At 41.2% G+C, this 21,003-nt stretch overlaps 1 protein-coding gene and 1 non-coding gene across 4 annotated transcripts; one reads left to right on the forward strand and one right to left on the reverse strand.

Annotated features, from left to right (window-relative positions):
* Positions 1-4,806: 4,806 nt before the first annotated feature.
* Positions 4,807-20,205, forward strand: Trmo (tRNA methyltransferase O). 3 transcript variants are annotated; one of them, XR_007340685.1, is made up of 6 exons: positions 4,807-5,256; positions 7,976-8,150; positions 10,751-10,908; positions 14,456-15,133; positions 15,940-16,053; positions 19,242-19,377. XR_007340685.1 is itself a non-coding variant. In XM_015492279.2 (5 exons), the coding sequence occupies exons 1-5, from the start codon at positions 5,181-5,183 to the stop codon at positions 19,460-19,462; spliced, it is 1,308 nt and encodes a 435-aa protein (XP_015347765.1). In that variant the 5' UTR covers positions 4,816-5,180; the 3' UTR covers positions 19,463-20,205. The 3 variants fall into 3 exon arrangements, 2 of the variants coding, with proteins under 2 accessions (XP_015347765.1, XP_015347766.1); XM_015492279.2 differs by lacking the exon at positions 15,940-16,053 and having other exon boundaries at positions 4,816-5,256; positions 19,242-20,205; XM_015492280.2 differs by lacking the exon at positions 15,940-16,053 and having other exon boundaries at positions 5,142-5,523; positions 19,242-20,205.
* Positions 15,772-15,874, reverse strand: LOC125610722. The gene has a single exon (XR_007340722.1). It is a non-coding gene; the product is annotated as a U6 spliceosomal RNA (small nuclear RNA).
* Positions 20,206-21,003: the final 798 nt, after the last annotated feature.

The raw sequence follows: 21,003 nt of genomic DNA on the forward strand, positions 1-21,003 counted from the left end.
CTTACATAGTTGTCCTTTTTTTAAAAAAATATTTTTCTTTGGGTGTAAGTTGACACAATGCCTTTATTTTATTTATTTATTTATATGAGGTGCTGAGGCTGGAACCCAGGGCCTCACACATGCTAGGCGAGTGCTCTACCGCTGAGCCACAACCCCAGCCCCTACACAGATGTTCTTTATCACTTACTTAAACTCTTGTTTCACTTATTTAGACCCTCATGTTGTTCCACTCACACATGAGATTTTTTAAAAAATTTTTTGTTGTTGTCAATAGATGTTTATTTTATTTATATGCAGTGCTGAGATTCGCACCCAGTGCCTCACACATCCTAGGCAAGTGCTCTACCACTGAGCTACAGCCCCAGCCCCATGAGATTTTTTTATATTTATTTTTTAATTGTAGATGGACATAGTACGTTTGTTTTATTTATTTATTTTTTATGTGGTGCTGAGGATCGAACCCAGGGCCTTGCACGTGCTAGGTGAGTGTTCTGCTGAGCCACAACCCCAGCCCAAGATGTTTTTTATCACTTATTTTAATCCTCTTATTTCACATATTTAAGACTTTCCTTATAAAGACTTTCTTACTCAGAAACATCTTAGCACCTTTAAGTTTCTCTTTCCTATTTGTTGACCCTTCCTTTTGTTCAAATTTTGAAACAAAAGATGAGAATTATTCCATTTTAATAAGATGAAAACCTTATATTATTTATAGTGCTCTAATTGAAACACAGGTGAAACTTTTGGACCTTTGTATATAGAAATCTTCTATAAACCATTTCATATAGAATTACATCTGTTTATCAGTTTATGAAAACATAATGTCTAAGTATATAGAATTACACCTGTTGGGACTTTAGATTTTTAATAACCTTGTTTTTAGTGATGACATAGAACATTTTAAAATTCTTTTTTAAAAATTTACCAATCTATGAAAAAAAACCCCAATAAAACCAATAATATTTAATTGTGTTACCTTATGGAATTTAAGGAGTTAAGAGTACCTGATGTTATATTTAATAGTTAGCATGTTAACTTTGTAGATTAATCAGATGTTTCTAACAAATATGATTATGAGTAATACCATACATGTTGAAGCTAATATATGTTAAATCTAACTTACTTATTCCACAGCAAAAATCAAGACATTGTTTAATATACTTGTCTAATAGTTTGGCCTTTCCAGTACAACAAGCAAATTAGACTCCTTATGGAATAGTATTTATTATCTTTTCCTTGTTGAAGAGAAGTTCTAGAAACAGTGGATATTAGACATTTTATAGACATTAACTTTGTTAAAGACATCTTTACTTTTATTTGCTCATCTAATTTACTTTGAACCCTTTTAAATTACGTGAATTGAAGGTATTTGGATCCATTGTTGAATTTTAGTTTGAGTGCTCTATGTTGGTTTTGAGACATACACATGTGTAGACAAGACAGTACATAGAACAACAAATAAAGGCCTATCTCTTTTAAATTTATTAGATTAAAAGCAAACTTTTGTAAATTGGACTCCATAAAACAGGTCTGATCAGAAGTTATAATTTAGGCGCATAGGATTAAAACTATGAGCTGAAAATATAGGATTTAAAAACAGGAGTCCTCGGAAAAAATGGTGTAGCCATTAATCATTTCAATTTAATAACATGAGAGAATCTCCCGTTAATCATTTTGGTTTAGCTGTATAAGAGAATGATATATATATAGAGAGAGAGACAGTGAGAGGGAGAGAGAGGAGGAGAGAGAGAATTTTGAAGTCATTTTCTGTGTTGCCACTAGGGAAAGAGAGGAATTAAATAGTTTTGGGCCTGTTGGATTCTTGTGTCTTTAAGATCTCCTCAGAAGGAGAATATTTGTTTGTTGTTTGGCTATTTATTATTCCTGTAATTTGGGGTTCTTTGGATGTATTCGGGGACCTGGAAAATTGGCTGCTCACATTGGGGACAGTCCACCTTCCAGTGTCCCTGTTGTTAACATTTGGGACAGGCCTCAGGTTAGGGCAGACTTTTATATATATATATATTTGATACACCTTTATTTTATTTATTCTATTTGGTGCTGAGAATCGAACCAGTGCCTCACACATACCAGGTAAGTGCGCTACCACTGAGTACTAGCCCCAGCCCCTAGGGCAGACTTTTGCCCATTGTCCAGTCCATCCACATCGGGTGCGAGAGCAGTCAACAGCCCAATGGTCTGCCTGGTGGCATTTATGACAGGGATGGGGCTGGGGGGGTGTTGCCGAGGATTAGGGCAGGATCTGACCCAATGACCTGATTGACCACATTTGAAACATGGTCTGGGTGGTTCCCTGGCGGGTATTTTGGAGGGTCTAGAGGTGAGTAGGGGCATAAGCTATGGGGGCGTTCTCTTGGCCTTGAATTGTGGAGGCCAGGGGCTGGTATATAACCTTAAGATGTTTCTCTTTTTCTTTTTTTGGCTTCCTCCTCCCGGTTATTAAAAACCTTGAAAACCTTATCTAAAAGTAGCTGCTGAGGAGACTCAGGGCCCTCCTCTAACCATCTGAGTTTTTTGTGGATGTCAGGTGCAGACCCGCAGATAAAGTTAAAATGAAGGAGCCTGCCATAGGGGCTGGTGACATTCCAATTTGTGTATTTGGTGATAGCCTCAGTACGTTGGGCCAAAAATTGGGCAGGATTTTTATTAGGTCGTTGGGTAATTTCCTTTATCTTTTTTCAATCTACCATGATTAGTAATAGTTTTGGGCTGATTAATTTGGGGTGGGGGGTAGCTAAAGGGCGGACTAAGGAGAAATGTAGGATATATTGGAATCAGGGAGGATGGGGGAAACTGTCTTCCTCCAATAGAAAAAAACAGAGGTGGAGCGTGGAATTTAAGGAGTTAAGAGTACCTGATGTTATATTTAATAGTTAGCATGTTAACTTTGTAGATTAATCAAGATATTTCTAACAAATATGATTATGAGTAATACCATACATGCTGAAGCTAATATATGTTACTATTATAATATATGTTAACATATATATGTTACCACTATATGGCTAGCAATAGTTTTGGGGTGATTGTCCAATTTCAAGGGGGCAGTGATGGCTAGGCAATTGAAATTAAGTCAGATGGGATTTTTGGATTGGGAGCTCCCCATGTGAGTTTAACAGCTGAAGCGGCTAGAGGCAGGCATCCCTAGCTCTAGATCAAACTAGAGGGAGTGGACGCCAGCAAAAGCAGTCTGCCTGTCACTGGATTCTCTGGCCCCAGACCAAAGCCTTTTCAAGATTGAGAAGGGAGCAGTCACCCACATTCTGAGTCAAGCTAAGAATTAGGAGACCGGTAAAGGCTAACTGCCAGAGTCAGCTTGGGTCTTGGTGTCTGGTACCAGGGCTAGTAGGCTTCTGGTATAGTCCTTGAAGGACTAAAAATAGTTAAGACCTATTATAGGGGAGACTCACCAAGGGGGATCCTCCAAAAGGGAAGGGAAGGAATGGTCGAGAGTCTTGGCATTGAGCCAAGACCTAAGTTAACTTTTGTCTTCTGAGGGTCCTGGTGCTGAAGGAGCCAAGGCTTAAGTTAACTATCGTCTCTAGAGTGTCCTGGTGTTGAGTCAGGACCTAAGTTTTGTCTCTAGAGGGTTCTGGCACTGACCTGGGACTTCGAGATGAGAGGAGGAAAAGGTAAGGTCACTTACCAAAATAAGGCCTGTGTGTGGTCATTCGAGAGAGCTCTCGGTGGATGGAAAGGGGTGTGTGGGAATCGTCCTGGGCTCTGGGTTTGGGAAAGGATTCTGAAGCTGCTCAGATCCCCCCTAGGGGAGAGGAGAGCAAGGTGAATGGGAGAGATTTTCCTAGCCAGCACACCAATGTAAGGAAACTAGTGCAGGCCCGACCACTGGAACACACCAAAGCTAAGCAGAAGCAAATTTATTGTCAGGAATCTGACAGGCTGCCTCTGTGCAGAGAACAGTAGCAGATTTCCTCTGAGCAAAATCTTTCTAAGTCAGAACCTAGGTTATGCATTGGGATAGCTCTTAGTATTGCAGGTAGAGAGCAAGCTTCAAAACCTCAAGAACCACAAAGGGGAGGGGGCAGGAGAGCCAACATACTGTCACCAAGTTCTTGAACTGGCAGCCCCTATATATACTCAGAAAGTAAGTTAAAATCTGTGAGCATTGTGGAGAGGGTGCAGGTGGGTGGGGGTGTTATTCAGCTTCTTTGTGAATAGGCTCTTGCAGGAAGGGGACTGGGGGAACAGGGTGAGATGTCTGAGCAGACTGGGGTCAGTTTGACTTAACTTCTAAATTAGCCATAGTTTATATTAACAGGCTAACAGTATAAGGGTTTTTGTTTGTTTGTTTGTTTGTTTTTGGTTCTGAATTAACAGGATATAAACCTTAGGAACAGAATTACTATACAAATTGGATATAGGCAAGAGAGAGCATTACAAGTAACTGGCTCTCAGTGCAGGGTCTACTGGTCATTGCATGGGATGAAAAAAATGATTCTCATTGGCCTTCAACTTTTCCGAATTGCTCAGAAACGATGACATAATCCTCCCGACGTGCATATTGATTCATAATTTCATTTTAACTTCAGTGCCCATGAGGTTTGGAATAAAAGAAAATCCTATTCATTAACTCAACCCCTGGCCCAGTGAGGGGTTCCCTTATAACATCCATCGCTTTTGGAGTAAGATTTACTTGAGGTTCTTTCCTGACAAATTGTCGTATTTATTATGGGAAAATTAGAACCTATTGAAGAATATATTCATCTTTGTATTCCCATCATCCAAGGAGAATTCTAAACATTTAACATCAGGTCTTTTGCTGTGTGGCAACTGCATATACGCATCATTTTTCTTTAAAACTCGGGGTCATTTGTTGGGCGTGGGTGGCTTATCGGATCCTCTTTGTGTGTAAACTTTCACCCACGGGTACCCACTCTGGTGAGGCGTGGGAACTCGCAACCGCAGGCAACAGTGAGAAGGGACGGCCCCAGCGGCTGTGCACCACTCAACCGAAGCTTGGGTCTGGCGACCCGGGAACCCGAGGTCCTCGGCGAAGAGACCGAGACCTCCAGGGCTCCCACGGCACAGCCAAGCGCGCGCGCCACTAGGGAGCCGCACCTGCTACTGCGCAGGCGCCCAAGCTGGAGGGCGGAAGCGGAAGGCTCGACCCGTCGGTGGGAGCCTGAGTGACCGTAGCCATGCGCGGCCTGAAGGAGTCGGGGCCTCGACCCACAGCGACCCCGTGCGGGTGCATAAAGCCAGCCCTGGAGACAGGTAACTTCTAGGAACTGGCGGTGCCGCACTCAGGAGAGGACTCGGCGCAGGCGGCCAATTTCGTGCCTAGAGAGAAACAGAAATGCGCGAGACCGAACTGACGTGCGTCATTGTCCTACTTGTGGCGAAGGCGCAGGTCACGTGCTCGGTCGACCACGTGACGTAGCGGAGGCGAGCGGGTGACGTCATCGCGCATGTTCCGTTCTTGTTTCAGGGCTTGTACGGTTCACTGATCTTGGCGCCGTGGCCGGAACTGCTACGTGCAGTGTAAGGGCTTTTCTGCCTGCGGAGGTCTCTGTGCAGTGGGGGAGTTAGGCTGTGTCCAGCTGGTGAGGAGGTAGATGCCTTAAGAGAGAGCTTCCTGTGCTCTAGGAAATAGGGAGGGAGAAGGGAAAGTTTGGGGAGAGGAAGCCTGAAAGATAAGCATAAAGTTATGTCTCTTTATTTACCCCTCTTTATGGTGAGTGAAATATTAGTTTTAGAACTAGAGGATGCAAGTGAAAAGAAAGAAAAATAGCCTACTATGACGCAGAGAAAACCACTGTTAATACCTGCTGTCTACCTCCTGTAGTTGTTCTCGTTGCACACACGCTCGGGAAATGAGAGGAAATGCAACCACAGTGTTAATAACTTTGAGAAAAATATGCGGGTCAGGCCTGTAGTCCCAGCCTTTGAGAAGGCTTAGGTGGGAGAATACCTTGAGCCCAGGAATTGGAGGCCAGCCTTGGTAATATTGTGAGAACCTGTTTCAAAATATATGCATTCACTCACACTCACACACACACACACAAATAAAATTGTATTGAAATAAAAAAAAATATTTCATATACAAAAATCTTTCCATGGCAATTAATTCACTTTTATTGTTTCAGCGATGTACTGTAACGTTATCAGCTGGTTCTCTATTGTTGGACATTTGGGTTATTGCCAGTTTTTATTGTAATTGAAAGATTCTTAAATCTTGAAGTCTATATATGTTCTAACTATTGAACTTAAGTAAAATTTCATAGAAGTTGCTGTTATCTGGTCAAAGATTATGCTGATTTAATTTTTTCTTTTTTAACACATTACCAGATTACAAGTCTAACATTTTGGACAGGAACAAGCAAGAACCAAGGCTCAGGGATTCAGAAAATTTAAAGTGTTAAATGGACCAGTGGTGCAGGGAGAGTGGTTTCAGATTGGGGAGAACTTTGAATACCAGGCTAAGAAATATGGAGTTTACCCTGGACTTGGTGGTGCATTCCTGTAATTCTAGCTACTATTGGGGCTGAGGCAGGATGATTGCAAGTGGAGGTCAGCCTTGTCTGTTTCAAAATAAAAAGGTTTGGGGATATAGCTCAGTGGTAGAGTACCTCTGGATTGAATACCTAGCAACACACATATAACATGCATATGCAATATGTATCGTTAGGAGCAAATCTGAGAGGATAACTTCAGTTTGATAAGTTTTAACCAAGTTTATTTGTGTGTGTATGTATGTGCATGTGCGTGCACGTGCCAGGGATTGACTCTAGGAACATTTAACCACTGAGCTACATCCCCAGCCCCTTTTTATTTTTAATTTTAAGGCAGGCTTTCACTTATTTGCTTGGGGTTTGAGCTGGCTTTGAACTAGTAATCCTCCTGCCTCAGCCTCTCAAGTCAGTGGGATTACAGGCATGCACCACTGCACATGACATAAAATCATATTTGAATAGGAAGTGGAAGACCAAATTTAGGTTTCCTTTTTAATCTCAGGGAAAGGAAAGATATGGCATAGGTTAAAAGCAGTCTAGGGCTGGGGCTGTGGTTCAGTGGTAAAGCGCTTGCCTCGCATGTGTGAGGCACTGGGTCGATCCTTAGCACCAAAATAAATAAAGATACTGTGTGTTCATCTACAACTAAATAAATATTGAAAAAAAAAGGAGTCTAAAAAGATGGAAGTTGTCCGGGTATGGTGGCACATGCCTGGGTATGGAGCCACATGGTGGCTCGGGAGGCTGATACAGGAGAATCGCAAGTTCACAGCCAGCCTTGGCAATGGCAAGGTGCTACCAACTCACTGAGACTCTATCTGTAAATAAAATACGAAATAGGGCTGGGGATGTGGCTCAGTAGTTGAATGCCCCTGAATTCAATCCCTAGTACATCCCTCCCACAAAAAAAGATGGAAGTTGTTGGCAGTGCATTAGTTCTTGGGATGGATATAGGTATACAGGATTTCATTATAATATTAGGCTTTTTAATTTACATATATGTTGAATATAATGTTGTATGTATAAAACAATATGGTTTTTATAAATGAGAAGTAATAGAAGGTACTGTGAGATATAGTCCTAGATCTATATGGTTTTACTGTTGATGCCGATAGGATAGATTTCATGGAAACTGGAAATAAAATGGAGGTCTAGATTGTCTTTGTATCATCTCTTCAAGAAACTTAAGGCTTTCATGAGATGGGGGTATATATAAATTCAGAATGGACTGAGCATGTGGTGTATGCCTATATCCCAGCTACTTGCGGGGCTGAGGCAGGAGGATTGATGGAGCCCAGGAGTTCCGGGCTAGCCTGGGCAACATAGTGAGACAAGAACAAAACAAAACAGAACAAAACCCAGTAAGTTTTAATTTGCATAACACCTGGTGGGGTTTTTAAACTATGAACTAGAGACATTGGAGAAATCATGTTTTCTTACACTTTTTGACTAATGATTTCTTACCTAATTTTCTTCTGCAGGGAATCTATTAACTGAGCCAATAGGCTACTTGGAATCCTGTTTCTTGGCCAAGAATGGTACGCCAAGGCAACCATCCATTTGTAGCCATTCTCGGGCCTGTTTAAGGATTAGAAAGAGCATCTTTAATAATCCTGAACATTCCTTGATGGGCCTAGAACAGTTTTCCCATGTTTGGTAAGTTGTTTTATAGTTTATGGTACTTTGGGCCAGACTTGCCCCTGAGTGAAGTACTCCAGTTGAAGGCAAATTTGGAGTCTGACAATCAGACTACCCTTATTTATTACATGGAATGTTGATACCACATTTGTCCATGTAATTGTTTTCATGGTTTGGACACCTTCAGAAAAGCTTGGAATCTACTACGGGGGTTTATTTCATTTGCCCCTGATTCTAATTGTGATGAATCCCTTCTGTTAAGCTGAAACCTTTGACCTTGATTTTGCCCATGGGTCATTGTGCTGACCTCTAGACCAAGAGTCAGCATACTACAGCCTGTGGACCAAATATTGTCCACTCCTGTTTTCATATGTTAGCTTTGTGAGACCACAGCCTTACTTATCTGTTTATATATTGTCTGTGGCTATTTACTGTAGCATGCCTGTTTGTTTGCATATGGTGTGTAGCTACTGTTATGCAACACTGTTGTAGTGGCAGCTTTGTGTAGTTGCAACAGTGACTGGTTAGCTTCAAAACCTAAAATATTTACTATCTGACATTTTACAGAAAAAAAAATTACGAATCCTGATGTAGACTCATGAAGTAATTAAGTGTACTTGTCTTAAAAGACAAGAAATCTGCTGGGTATGGTAGTGCTACTGTAATTCCGGTGGTTCAGGAGGCCAAGGCAGGAGGATTGCGAGTTCAAAGCCAGCCTCAGCAACTTAGTGAGGCACTAAGCAGCTCAAAGAGACCCTGTCTCTAAATAAAGTATAAAAAAGGGCTGAGGATGTGTCTCAGTGGCTAAATGCCTCTGGGTTCAATCCCCAGTACCAACAAACAAAAACAAAACAAAACAAAGACACCAAACAAATAAACAAACAAAAAAACAACAACAAACAGGAAGCCTTAGAAATCTAGATACTACTTGCCATCATTTGGAATTCTTTCTCTGTCTATTCTTCTTCACCCCAACATCAGCAGTCTACATTGGTCTCATTTTACTGGTGGAGATGTGAAGTTTTTTTATTCTGAAATAGGTTATTTTTCATATTTATTTGAGGACATGGGTAGATTAGAAAAACGTGGTATCCTGACATAGTTTGTATGATCTTCTAAGTTGAAAACATAGTTGGTATAAAAGATTCGGGAATATGTAGAGATTTTTATTTACCACTTCTATTTTTCTCCTTTCTCACTCCTATCCCCCAACACTCTTCAGAGGTTATTATTGTTAACAGTTTGATGTAAGTCCTACCAGACCTATTCTTTTTTCCTTTTTTAATACACATAGAAGCATAGATAGTCACAGAGTGGGTGTTTGATTTAAAAAATGGAATATGTTTTCTTCACTTAATAGTCTATGTCATGGAGAACTTTTATGGCAGTACATGCAGATTTACCTTTTTTGCTTTAAAATTGTCTTGTTGCAAAATACGGATCTATCATGTTTTGGTCATTTGACTGTATGGTAGTACTGTGACAAACCCCCTTGGACACATTTTCTTGTGTATTTGTGCATTTTTATCAGTAGGATAACAGAAGTAGATGTATTGGACCAGAGGGTGTGCATATTTATGATTTTGGAGAGCTACTTTGAACATTGCTCTCTAAAATTAATCTTACACTTACACTTCAGCAGTCTATGCAAATGACCTTTTTCTTACACCTTCCCCAGCACAATATGTTATCAGTATTTTGTATTTTTGCCTGACAGAGGAGAAACAGTATTTTGTTTTATTTAGTGAGACTCATCATCTTTTCATATGTTTTTTAGCTATTTAGAATTGCCTGTTTTTGTTCCTTGCTAAGTGTCCTCTATTGGTTTGTCTTTTTCTTTTTTGGTGCTGGGGATTGAACTCAGGGAAACATGGCCACTGAGCCCCATCCCCAGCCCTATTTTGTATTTTTATTCAGAGACAGGGTCTCCCTGAGTTGCTTAGCATCTCGCTTTTGCTGAAGCTGGCTTTGAACTCACAATCCTCTTGCCTCAGTCTCCGGAGCCACACAAATGTGTGCCACGGTGCCCAGCTATTGGTTTATCCTTTGCTTTGTGATTTTTTTATGTAGTAGTAATTTATATCCCACAGATATGAACCTATTGTATGTAGCTAACATTTTCTGTTAGAATGACGTTTTGTAATGCATAAATTTAATGATTTAATGAATTCAAATCTGTTATTGTTTTTCTTCATGGCTTCTTGGTTTTGTGTCTTTTTTAGGAAGATCTGGTCAAGTTATTCAACTATTCTGAGCTTCAATTTCCTCGTCCTTAAATGAGGGATAATTTATACGTCTTATGATTGTTAAGATTATTACATGAAATGGCTATAAAAATGCTGCCTGGCAAATAGCAGGCACTTAGTAATTATTATTTATTCAGGCACATGACAAATGTCTGTTGTAGTCCTACGGTACGCCAGTCATTGTGTGAGGTATAAAGGATCTAGAGACCCATGACTTTATTCCATCAAGGAAGAGAAGTGGTATTATTTTCTCCTGACTGATTAATTTCATTAAAAACATTCTTTTTGTTAATTTGTATGAGGGGGTTACATTCCCCCCCCCCCAATCAGTATGCTCATATTTTACTCAGTGGTTTGGTTTATTTTCAATAGGATCTTGTTTGTTTTTCACAAAAATGGTCATTTGAGCTATAAGGCAAAAGTGCAGCCCCCTAGGCTGAATGGTGCAAAGACTGGTGTGTTTTCCACAAGGAGCCCTCATCGTCCCAACGCCATAGGATTGACCCTGGCCAAGCTGGAAAATGTGGAAGGTAACCCATTTCATTTCTACTTCTTATCTCAAAATATCTTGTAAAGCCTGGTGTGGTGGCTCAGGCCTGCAATCCCAGCTTCTCTCTCTCTCTCACACACACACACACAGGGCTGGGGGTGCAGTTCAGTGGTTAAAGTACCCTCGATTTCAATCCTTGGTGAAAGAAAAAAAAAACTTGTAAAATCACCACAGCATCACTGCTTGCTGCTGTTCACATGAACACTACTGATGTTAAACTCCCGAGAACCCCTAGATGTTGAGGAACAAATGATGTTTGAAAGAAAGTTGCTTTAAAACACTAGGAATTAAACTCTCCTGGGAAGCTCAGAATTTGTTTTTATCACTCATTTATCCAAAAACATTAAATTAGTGGGGCATGGTGTTACACATCTTTAATTCCGGCATCTCTAAAGCCTGAGGTGGGAATAAGACAGGTTTGACACCAGCTCAAAATAAAATGGCTGAATATGTAGCTCTGTGGTTGAGTGCCCCTAGGTTCAGTCCCCAGCACTACAGGAAGAAAAACACATTATTTTTTTTTTAATATCTTTATTTTTATTTATTTTTATGTGGTAATGAGGCTTGAATGCAGTGCCTCACATGTGCCAGGCAAGTGCTCTACCTCAGCCCCACATTAATTTTTAAAAGAAAAACTTATAGACTTCATAATCATTAAATTATGTAACCAGATTTTCTCAGACTCGGAATGCAGTAAATACAAAATGATTAAAAATTAATTGGAAAAGCTAATTTTTACTTTAACCAAAATAAAGCAAATATGACTGTTTAAAAAAAATTAATTGGAAACTGGTCATAGTGGCACACACCTACAATCCCAGGATCTTGGGAGGCTGGGGCAGAAGGATTACAATTTTGAGGCCAGCTTCAGCAATTTTGTGAGGACCCTAGCAACTTAGCAAGACCCTGTCTCAAAATACAAAATAAAAATAAAAAAGGACTGGGGATATAGATAGTGGCTGAGCACCCCTGGCTTAAATCCCTAGTACCAATAAAAAATTGGACACATTCAAATGTAACTCATGGTAACTGGTCATACTTGCAGACCTAGTAGGCACAGAGTGGTGGTTTATCACTTCTTCCTTGAGGCCTTGAGAACAAGGACATCATGGCTGCAGCACAGCCATCAGCTCTGCTATGTGGCAGGGCCTGGGCTGAATCACACTGAAGTATCGAATATCTGGTGGACTGTGGAAGTGTCTATGATGTAGGCAGAAGATGAAGTGCCTGTGTGCCACCATGACCAGTTTCCAATTAATTTTTTTAAACAGTCATATTTGCTTCTACAGGATTGGTTTTAACTATGTGTTCCCATATAACCTCTAACAGTTTTAAAGATCTTCACATTCTTAAATCACTCAGACCTGGTAAATATGATGTAGGCAGAAGATGAAACAGCAGATAGACTAGGAGCCAGAAGACCATTCTGAGCTTTGACATTCATAAAATGGGCAAAGGAGAAGAACCTGTCCTCTCTCTGGCTCCACAAGATTTTTTTTTTAAAACCATCTTTGAGACAAAAGCTACGAGAGTCCTTTTTTGGCTATTGATCACTAAATAAATAAGAGTGTTTATTTTGCTCATTTTTTCCCCAGAACTTAGAATTCCTTTGCTGGATTATACTCAACCAGGCAGGTTTTGGGTAGATTTTCAAGGAAATCTGGTAGGTGATCCACCTTGAATTTTATGATGGTTTACCAAAGTGGGTAATAGTGTTGGCGAAAGGCCAAACCCAAGACCCAGTGAAGGGTTGTGGCTGACGCTCCCCATAACAGAAGATAGATTCCTAAGAGAAAGCATGATAAATTTATTAATGTACACAGGGAAAAATCACAGCATGGGAGTCATACACAGAACAAGTCTTCATGAACTCCTACCTATGCCTTTCTTTCTCCTGCAGGCATTGTTAGTCATAATTCATCATTTATAATGTCCAAAGTCATCTTTTAAAAGTTTCAGGCTTATTCATAGTAAGCATGTTTTAGAAACCAGAGTCCATATATAGTCATGTTTTTTTTAATATTTATTTTTTTAGATGTAGATGGACACAATGCCTTTATTTTTATGTGGTGCTGAGGATCGAACCTGGGTCCCGCCCGTGCTAGGCGAGTGCTCTACCGTTGAGCCACAATCCCAGCCCCTCATGTTTTTCTTAAATGGAGACAGAATCAAAATGATCCCATGCATTTTTTTTTTAAGTTCTTTTTCAGACAGTTACTAAGACACTATTAGTAGCAGGAAGTGAACAATAGCTGTCTTAGGACAACAGGAGACTTATTATTAATTTTGGTAATAGTGGCTTATTTGCATCCTACTTCCTTAAGTCTTGATGAATATATTTCTATTGCTGTGTAACAAATTACCAAAGATGTACCAGTTTAAGTAGCACATATTTATGATGTATTTGAAACATTGCTATCTTTTTGTAGGTCAGGAGGACACCTTAGCTGGGTCCTCTGCTTTGGATCTCCCAGGAGTACAGTTAAGTTCTTAGCTGGGATGAATTCTTATCTGGAGGCTTGACTGTGGAAGAATCTACATCTAGACTCATTGAGGTTGTTGGCAAAATTCATTTCCTTGTAATGTACGACTGAGGTCCTGAATTTTTTGCTGGTTATAGGCTGGAGACTATGCTCATCTCTAAAGGCTGCCCACATTTCTTAGAGGCAGCTTGTAGTTTTTTGCCACATGGACTTTCCCAACATGCCTGCTTATTTTGTCAAGCTGCAGAGAGTCCTTCAAGTGAGTCCACCAGCAATCAGGAATCTTGTAGGAAAACGGAGATACTGGAGGGTAGTCCAGCTCTTTTGTTACATTCTGTTGGTCAGAATCAAGATACAGTCAAGAGGAGGGTTACACAAGGACCTAAGCACATGGATGTGGGGGTCCTGGGGGCCACTTAAAGTCTGTTTGTCACAATGGAAACCCTCCTTGGACCATCAGTGATATATTGAGGAATGTAATGTGCCTGGAACAGCTGTAAGCACCAATCCTGCAAAGATGGGTCAATGCCAGCCCATGCTCAAGGGGCCTGCTTTCTGTCTAGGGATAGACTCCAAGCAAGTCATTGCCACTCTGTGTAAAAAGGGCTCTAGTAGAGATTTTGCTTATGTCTGGGAGTTCCAAAAAGGTTTGCAGACATGTTCTGTGAGAGCCTTGAAGAGCAGGTAGGATTTTGGCAGGTAAAGTAAAAGATGGGTTTTCAGGTAGAAAAGAAGTATATGTAGATGGAAGGTGTTAAGAACCTGGTGTGGGTGAGCCCAGTGAGGTCCAAGAAGACCACGTGGGAGAGAATTTGGGGCTTAATCATATCCTCCAATTATTTGCATTGTTCTTCCCTGTGAATATATTTTGTAACATTTTTAGTTTCAGATGAACACAACACCTTTATTTTATTTATTTATTTTTATGTGGTGCTGAGGATCAAACCCAATGCCTCACACGTGCTAGGTGAGCACTCTCCCACTTGAGCCACAACCCCAGCCCTGGCTGTGAATATTTTTTAAGAGTATTTTTTCACTTTACAGGTGGAGCTGTTTACCTGTCTGGAATTGATATGATACATGGCACACCTGTACTGGACATAAAGCCCTACATAGCTGATTATGACTCGCCACAGAATTTGATGGAGCCTTTAGTGGACTTTAATTTACAGACTAACCAACCTAAGCCAAAAACTGTGTTCCAGTGTGAAGGCAAGAATGACAGCTATGACCAGCAACAGCTCTCAGGGTACAGTGACTCTCAGCCCCATTGCAGCACTGAGGAGAAACCTACATGTCCTGAAGACAGAACTTCCAAAGAAAGCTACCCGAGATGTGACAGCACAGCGGAAGGCCAGGAGACCTTGCCTACGCACAGAGAAAGAGCAACGGATTTTGGTTTGGAATCAAGAAATGATCAGAGTCCTAGTGTGGCCAAAGAACAGATTGTCCTGTGTGGCCTGGAAAATAGCTGTCCAGAGGAAGGTACAGATGAGGAGCCAAGGAGTGAGGAAGGAGCAGCGGAAGGAGCAGCGATTCTGCAAGGGAGCAGTGTTGATATGCAGCCCGCGCCTCCTCTCTGCGGGGCCAGGAGGGCTGATAGAGCTCCCCACAGTGTGGTTCCTGCCTGGGTGAGAGAGGCCCCTGTGGCCCCTTTACAAGTGCGGTTTACTCCTCATGCTGAGAAGGAGCTGGGGCAGCTCAGTTCAGGAGGTGAACCAGGTACCCTCAGTTTCTTGTTTCTGAATGAGAGATGAGCTTTCATTTACTATCAGACATAGCCAGGTTTGGTATTTCCGGGCAAGTATATGAAGTATTTGTAGTATAACTGATTTTTAAGAAACAGGAGTATATATATTTGGGCAACACTAGTGTATAACGACTTTTGTTTGACCCCTGTGTGGTCAGTATAGTTAGTTCCAGACAGGCATTCAGTTCAGTTTTTACAGAGTGGCTGCTGTCCCATGAGGCAGCTGTGATTTACAGCCCTTGTCTTCCTGTTACAGTCATTCTTTGCCTTTGCAAACGTCATTCAGAAGCTGAACTGTATTCATTTCATACTTAGGTACACCAAGTTTCTTCTCTGTTTTATTGCCTGACTAGAGAGATGTTGCATTTTGTTCTGTAAACTGTTAGATCAGCCATCAGCACAGAGGACTTCAGGAGCCCACAGTGAGAGGGGAAGAGAATTTGCCCCCACAAAGTCCCAGCCCTAGAGGCATGTACTTTTCTGAGGGAACAGGATTTTTTTTGTTTTGTTTTATTTTTGAAGATAACCTCAACATTTTATTATCTTCGTAACAAAACAAACAAAACAATGAAGCTTAGAACTGGATCACTTGGCCCTTTCTCTTCTTATCTGAAATATGGAATGCTTCACGAATTTGCTTATCATCCTGTTCAGGGGCCATGCTAATCTCTGTATTGTTCCAATTTTAGTATATGTGCTGCCAAAGCAAGCACACAGGGTGCTTTTTTGGAGTCCATTTGACACATGGTTCTTAACACATGTTATTTGGTTTCACCAGCCCACACAGATCCCAGGTTGCAATCTAGAATGAAGGAAGGGATTATTCAGAAGTAGGAGCAGTGATGCCAGTAAGAAGTAGCCTCTTGTCAAGAAGATGTCAGATTCCAAAAAGGTAGAAATCTGTTTGTTGTGTTATATCACAGTAAAGACCCAACATAGTCTTGTAAAGAAGGAAATACATTCATTGATTCTCCAGTCATTTACTGAACTTCTAGGCACGAGGCACTGCCCTTGGTCCTTGGAATATATCAAATGAACAAAAAAGATTAAGGACTAATTAGAACAAATAAATTAATTAATTAAAAAAAAGATAAAGGCAATCCCTGCCTTCATAGAACTTGAGAAGCAAACTAAAAGCATATTGTACAAAACAGAAAGATGTTATATAGAAAGGCTGATGCTAGAAGGCTATAATGGTTATAGGAAAATGTAAAAAAGAATAGAGCAGGGTCAGGTTGTGATGATTTTAAATAAGGGGCCAGAGTAGTTCTCACTGAAAAGGTGCATATGAGCAGAGGCCAAAGAGGTGTAAGCCAGCCTTCCAGGGAGAGGTTGTGCCAGCCCGTGGGACAGCCCGTGGGACAGCCAGTGCACAGCCTTACAGTGGAAGGCGTGTGGCGTGTGTGAGGCCATATGGCAGAGTGGACTGAGACGGGCAGAATGGAGAAGCTGAGGTAAGAGAGGCTGCAGGGACGGTCTGCAGGCACATGGGTTCCAGGGAACGTTATAAGGACTGAAGTTTTATCTTGGGAGAGGTTAAAGGCAGAGGAACTTGGTATCAGTATTCCAGAGAGTAGAGCTTTATTCTTAACCAAAGCTTTTGATTTTAAAATTGATATATTTTTTTGAAAGTTTTGCTGGGGTCAGATCACTGCCCAATTGGTGATAAGAGATTTCTGGGATGTCAGTGGCAGGCCGGAGCTCCTGAATCAGGTAATGAAGCCTTTCATTCCATATTCAGAAAATAAAGGCTTAAACAACCACAGACATTAGTTTCCCCAGCTTTACAAAGAGGGAGAGAAGGAAGAGGATAGGAAAATGTTTGGAACTGAGCCTGAAAGAAGTCCTCTTAATTGGAAAAGTCTCAAAATTGGGGCTGATGAACTGGGGTTGTGGCCCAGTGGTAGAGCGCTTGCCTAGCATGTGTGGGGTATTGGGTCCAATCCTCAGCACCACATAAAAATAAATAAATAAAATAAAGGCATAAAAAAAACCTTGGGGCTGGTGACAAGTGTCCTAACCAACTCTGGAGATTTCCCTGTTTCTTCCTGCCCAGGCCAGAGCCAGCGACAGGGTAGCACCCCTTCCTCTGGAGGAGGCAGCAGGTGTCCTCCACCTCTGGAGACGGCGGCCTGTGGGTGTGAGCAGTGGGCCTCTTGAGAGCTGTGCTCTCTCCTTTTCCCCTAGAGCTTTATTCTTAACCAAAGCTTTTCATTTTAAAATTGATACATGTTTTGAAAGTTTCCTTCATCACTGTATACAGTTGCTGGGGGGAGGAAGGCTGGAAAAGGATCTTGGGTTGGAGCAGAGGAGGGCTGCCTGGGAGGCACTTTGCTACACTGCCCCTTGTCGAGTGCCACCTACTGTGGAAAGTTCTCTTTTTCAAGTTATCATGCAGTGTATTTAAGGGGTTTCAAATCCGCCTTATTGATAAAAACGTGGTTAAAAAGAGAAATTACGCAATAGAACAGAGACTGATGGATAGCAAGCAGCAGGGTTCAAGCTGCTAGGAAACAAGACATGGCCTGAGGATGTTCAGCACCTGGAGGGTGAGCTGTTGAAAGGGGTGGGGCCTGGTGCTAGCACAGAGTTCTGGGCAGAGCTCCTGGGGCTCAGGGAGGGGGGAGTGTGAATTGGGTTTGAGGGCAGAAGATGTGGGAAGGCTTCTTGGAGGACATTGTCTCTAATCTGTTTGGAGGGACGGGAATCGCAAGCCAGGAATGGAGGGCAGGGCACTCACGCCAGGTTGGCCAGACAAATGCTCCTGCAGCATTGGTGTGGAGGACTGTGATGAAGTCTTTCACAGGTGGCCCTCACAGTTATTTGATGTGCCATGCAGCTGGGAATGCAGCTCTGTAGTAGAGCGCTTGCCTAGCATGTGAGGCCCTGGGTTCAGTCCCTAGCACTGCTAGAAAAATAAGTTAATGATCTTCTGAGCCATGCAAGGAATCTTATGACTATAATTGGTCCTTGTTTTTTCATTAAGCATGTATTTCATGGATGGGAAAGATGGCAAATTCGAGGCCAGCCTCAGCAACTTAGTGAGGCCCTTAGCAACTTAGTGAGACTCTGTCTCAAAACAACTTTTAAAAAGGGATGTAGCTCAGTGGTAAAACACCCTGGGTTAATATCCCGTACCAGGAAACAACAAAATTGAATCCACTCTATGAGGGACAAAGATCCACTGCCCTTCCAGGTGCTAGTTTGAGGAGGAATGGCTTTCATTTGGATGTTTTCATTTAAGTTTGTAGATATTTTATTTAAAACACACACACACACACACACACGAAATATTTATTTTTTAGTTGTAGTTGGACACAGTACCTTTATTTTGTTTATTTATTTTATGTGGTGCCAAGGATTGAACCTGATACCTCACACATGCTAGGCAAGCACTCTAACACTGGGCCACAACCCTAGCCCCAAATTTATATATATTTAAAAAGATATTAACTAGGGAGGTTTTGCCATTTAGAGGTAAGTATTGGCTTACTTGAAATATGTCCTTGGACAGCTTCCTTGAGATGCCTTGAACTATCTCAGTGTATCTGTTTCACTTTTGTCCTAGAACTCTCTCCTGTCTCTGTTCCTTCGGGACATGTAACTATGGGGCTATGATCCCCAGCCCTCTCATTCCTGTTGGCTAGTATCAGAGATATATATGAGTTTAGTTCATCTCTTGCGGCTTTTTGGCTTTTTGAGAATACTGGGACTGTTTTTTTTTTTTTTAAAACTATGTCTCTGTTTTAAGAGAAAAATTACAAAGATTCAAAGTCTACATTGAGTGTAGAAAAAGTGCCATTTTGATTGACACAAAATAAAACTAACGCCGCCTACTTAGAAGTCTAATGAAATATGCCGCCATGTTTTTTTGTTGTTGTTCAGTAAAATAAAAATTGGGGAGTACACAAATTAAATCTAATGACAGTATGTGCTGCTTAAAGGTGAAACTCTCTGTATGATGGAATAGGTCCAAACCTTGTTCCTTTCAGGAATCCACCACATTCCATATTGAAGCTTACTGTCGTGAAATTTGACCTGTGTAATTTTGAGCATTAAGTTGTGCTCTCCTCATTGCAGGTGTGGATCAGCCGTCTTTTAGGTATTTTCAGTCAGCAGAGGAAGCGAGGCGTGCGATTGAGGCCGTGCTGGCAGCTGATCCTCGGTCCGTGTATCGCCGCAAGCTCTGCCAGGACCGCCTTTTCTACTTCACTGTAGACATAGCACACGTCACTTGCTGGTTTGGGGATGGCTTTGCAGAAGTTCTAAAGATCAAGCCATTTCTTAGCCCCTGCAGCTGACTGCCCTGCAGAGCCCTTGGTGTCCCTGGGATCTTAAGCTTCCATCGTGGTTGAGACAGTCCCATTGACCTCTGCATGTGACTTCTGGGTTTTCTGTTCAAGCTGATGTTGTGTCTTCTTTGCAGAAAGAAGCAACACTTTGTGCTCTGTTTGATTGGTAATGTTCAAAATATTTATTTGGAAAAACATTAATAAATTTAACTGGGAGATATAAAATATGGAGTAATCACCAGATGCTTTTTGACCTGCCGATATTGAAGAATCCAAAGGTGATACTGTCTCACTGTTTTTTTAAAGAAGCTTGTAGTTCTTTGCATTTGATCAGATGAGGCAGAGATCATTCTAGTGGAGGTTTTCAAGTTAGAATTGATCTGTTGCACAGTTCACATGGGTTTTCCTGTCTGGAAGAGCCTGACCTCTCTCTCAAATTGAGTTATAGCGTCTTTTTTTTTTCACCATTTTATTTAAAAATTTTTTTAATTGTTGATGGACCTTTATTTTATTCATTTATTTATATGTGATGCTGAGAATCGAACCCAGTGCCTCACACATGTGAGGCAAGTGCTCTACCACTGAGCCACAACCCCAGCCCAAATTATAGCATCTTAAGAAGCTAACACATAAAAAACAAGTGAGTATAGAGAGTTTTAGAGATTAAACCTCTGTATTTCAGAGACTTTTTGACAGATACACACACATGTATATATTTAATCCTGATTCCAAAATAAAGACTCTGATATTTCTTTGGCTGTTCTTAATATCAGGAAAGAAAATCACCAGCGAGGCATGGTGGTGCATGCCTATAATCCCAGAGGCCAGAAGACTGGAAGATAGCAAGTTCAAAGCCAGCCTCAGCAACATGGCAAGGCCCTCAGCAACTTATCGAGACCTTGTCTCAAAAAATAAAAAGGGCTGAGGGTGTGGCTCTGTGGTTAAGCATCCCTGGGTTTAATCCCCTGTACCGAAAAGAGAGAAATCACCACCCAGAGCTCAAGAAAGAAATCTTAACTCGTTTCTTTCTTTTTTTTTTTTTTTAAATATTTTTTTTAAGTTGTTGATGAACCTTTATTTTATTCATTTACTTATATGTGATGCTGAGAATCGAACCCAGTGCCTCACACATGCCAGGCAAATGCGCTACCACTGAGCTACAATCTCAGCCCTACTGGTTTATTTCTTACTTATTTTGTGACTACTTGTTGAGAAGCTACCATGGGGTTTTGGTGATAAAATGAGATAGATGAATAAAATGCAGTTATGTTGCAAGTTATGGTTTGTGGAGGAAGTAATATATAAGCAAATTATCGTATTAGTTTGTTAAGTACAGTAATTAAGTCTGTACACAGTTCCTGTACCACATAGGAAGGAGGTGTAGGAACGTATTGTCTGTTGGTGATTTAACATGGTGATCCCAGATAACTGAAGATTTACGATCAGTGTAGCCAAATTATAGACACCTGTTAACCTGACCGACTTTCCTAATCACAACTGTAAATCTTGAAGCTGATTGGTCATGGTTTTGAAATGAATGCTGCTGCCTG

The sequence above is a fragment of the Marmota marmota genome, unplaced genomic scaffold (assembly GCF_001458135.2).
Source record: "Marmota marmota marmota unplaced genomic scaffold, marMar, whole genome shotgun sequence".
NCBI classification, from domain to species: Eukaryota; Metazoa; Chordata; class Mammalia; order Rodentia; family Sciuridae; genus Marmota; species Marmota marmota.

Bases quoted from the DNA above. Each gene is read 5' to 3' on its own strand.
- Trmo (XM_015492279.2), top strand. From the start codon at position 5,181: ATGCGCGGCCTGAAGGAGTCGGGGCCTCGACCCACAGCGACCCCGTGC. The intron at 10,909-14,455 runs GTAACCCATTTC...TTCACTTTACAG, and splicing joins CAAGCTGGAAAATGTGGAAG to GTGGAGCTGTTTACCTGTCT. The intron at 15,134-19,241 runs GTACCCTCAGTT...TCCTCATTGCAG, and splicing joins CAGTTCAGGAGGTGAACCAG to GTGTGGATCAGCCGTCTTTT.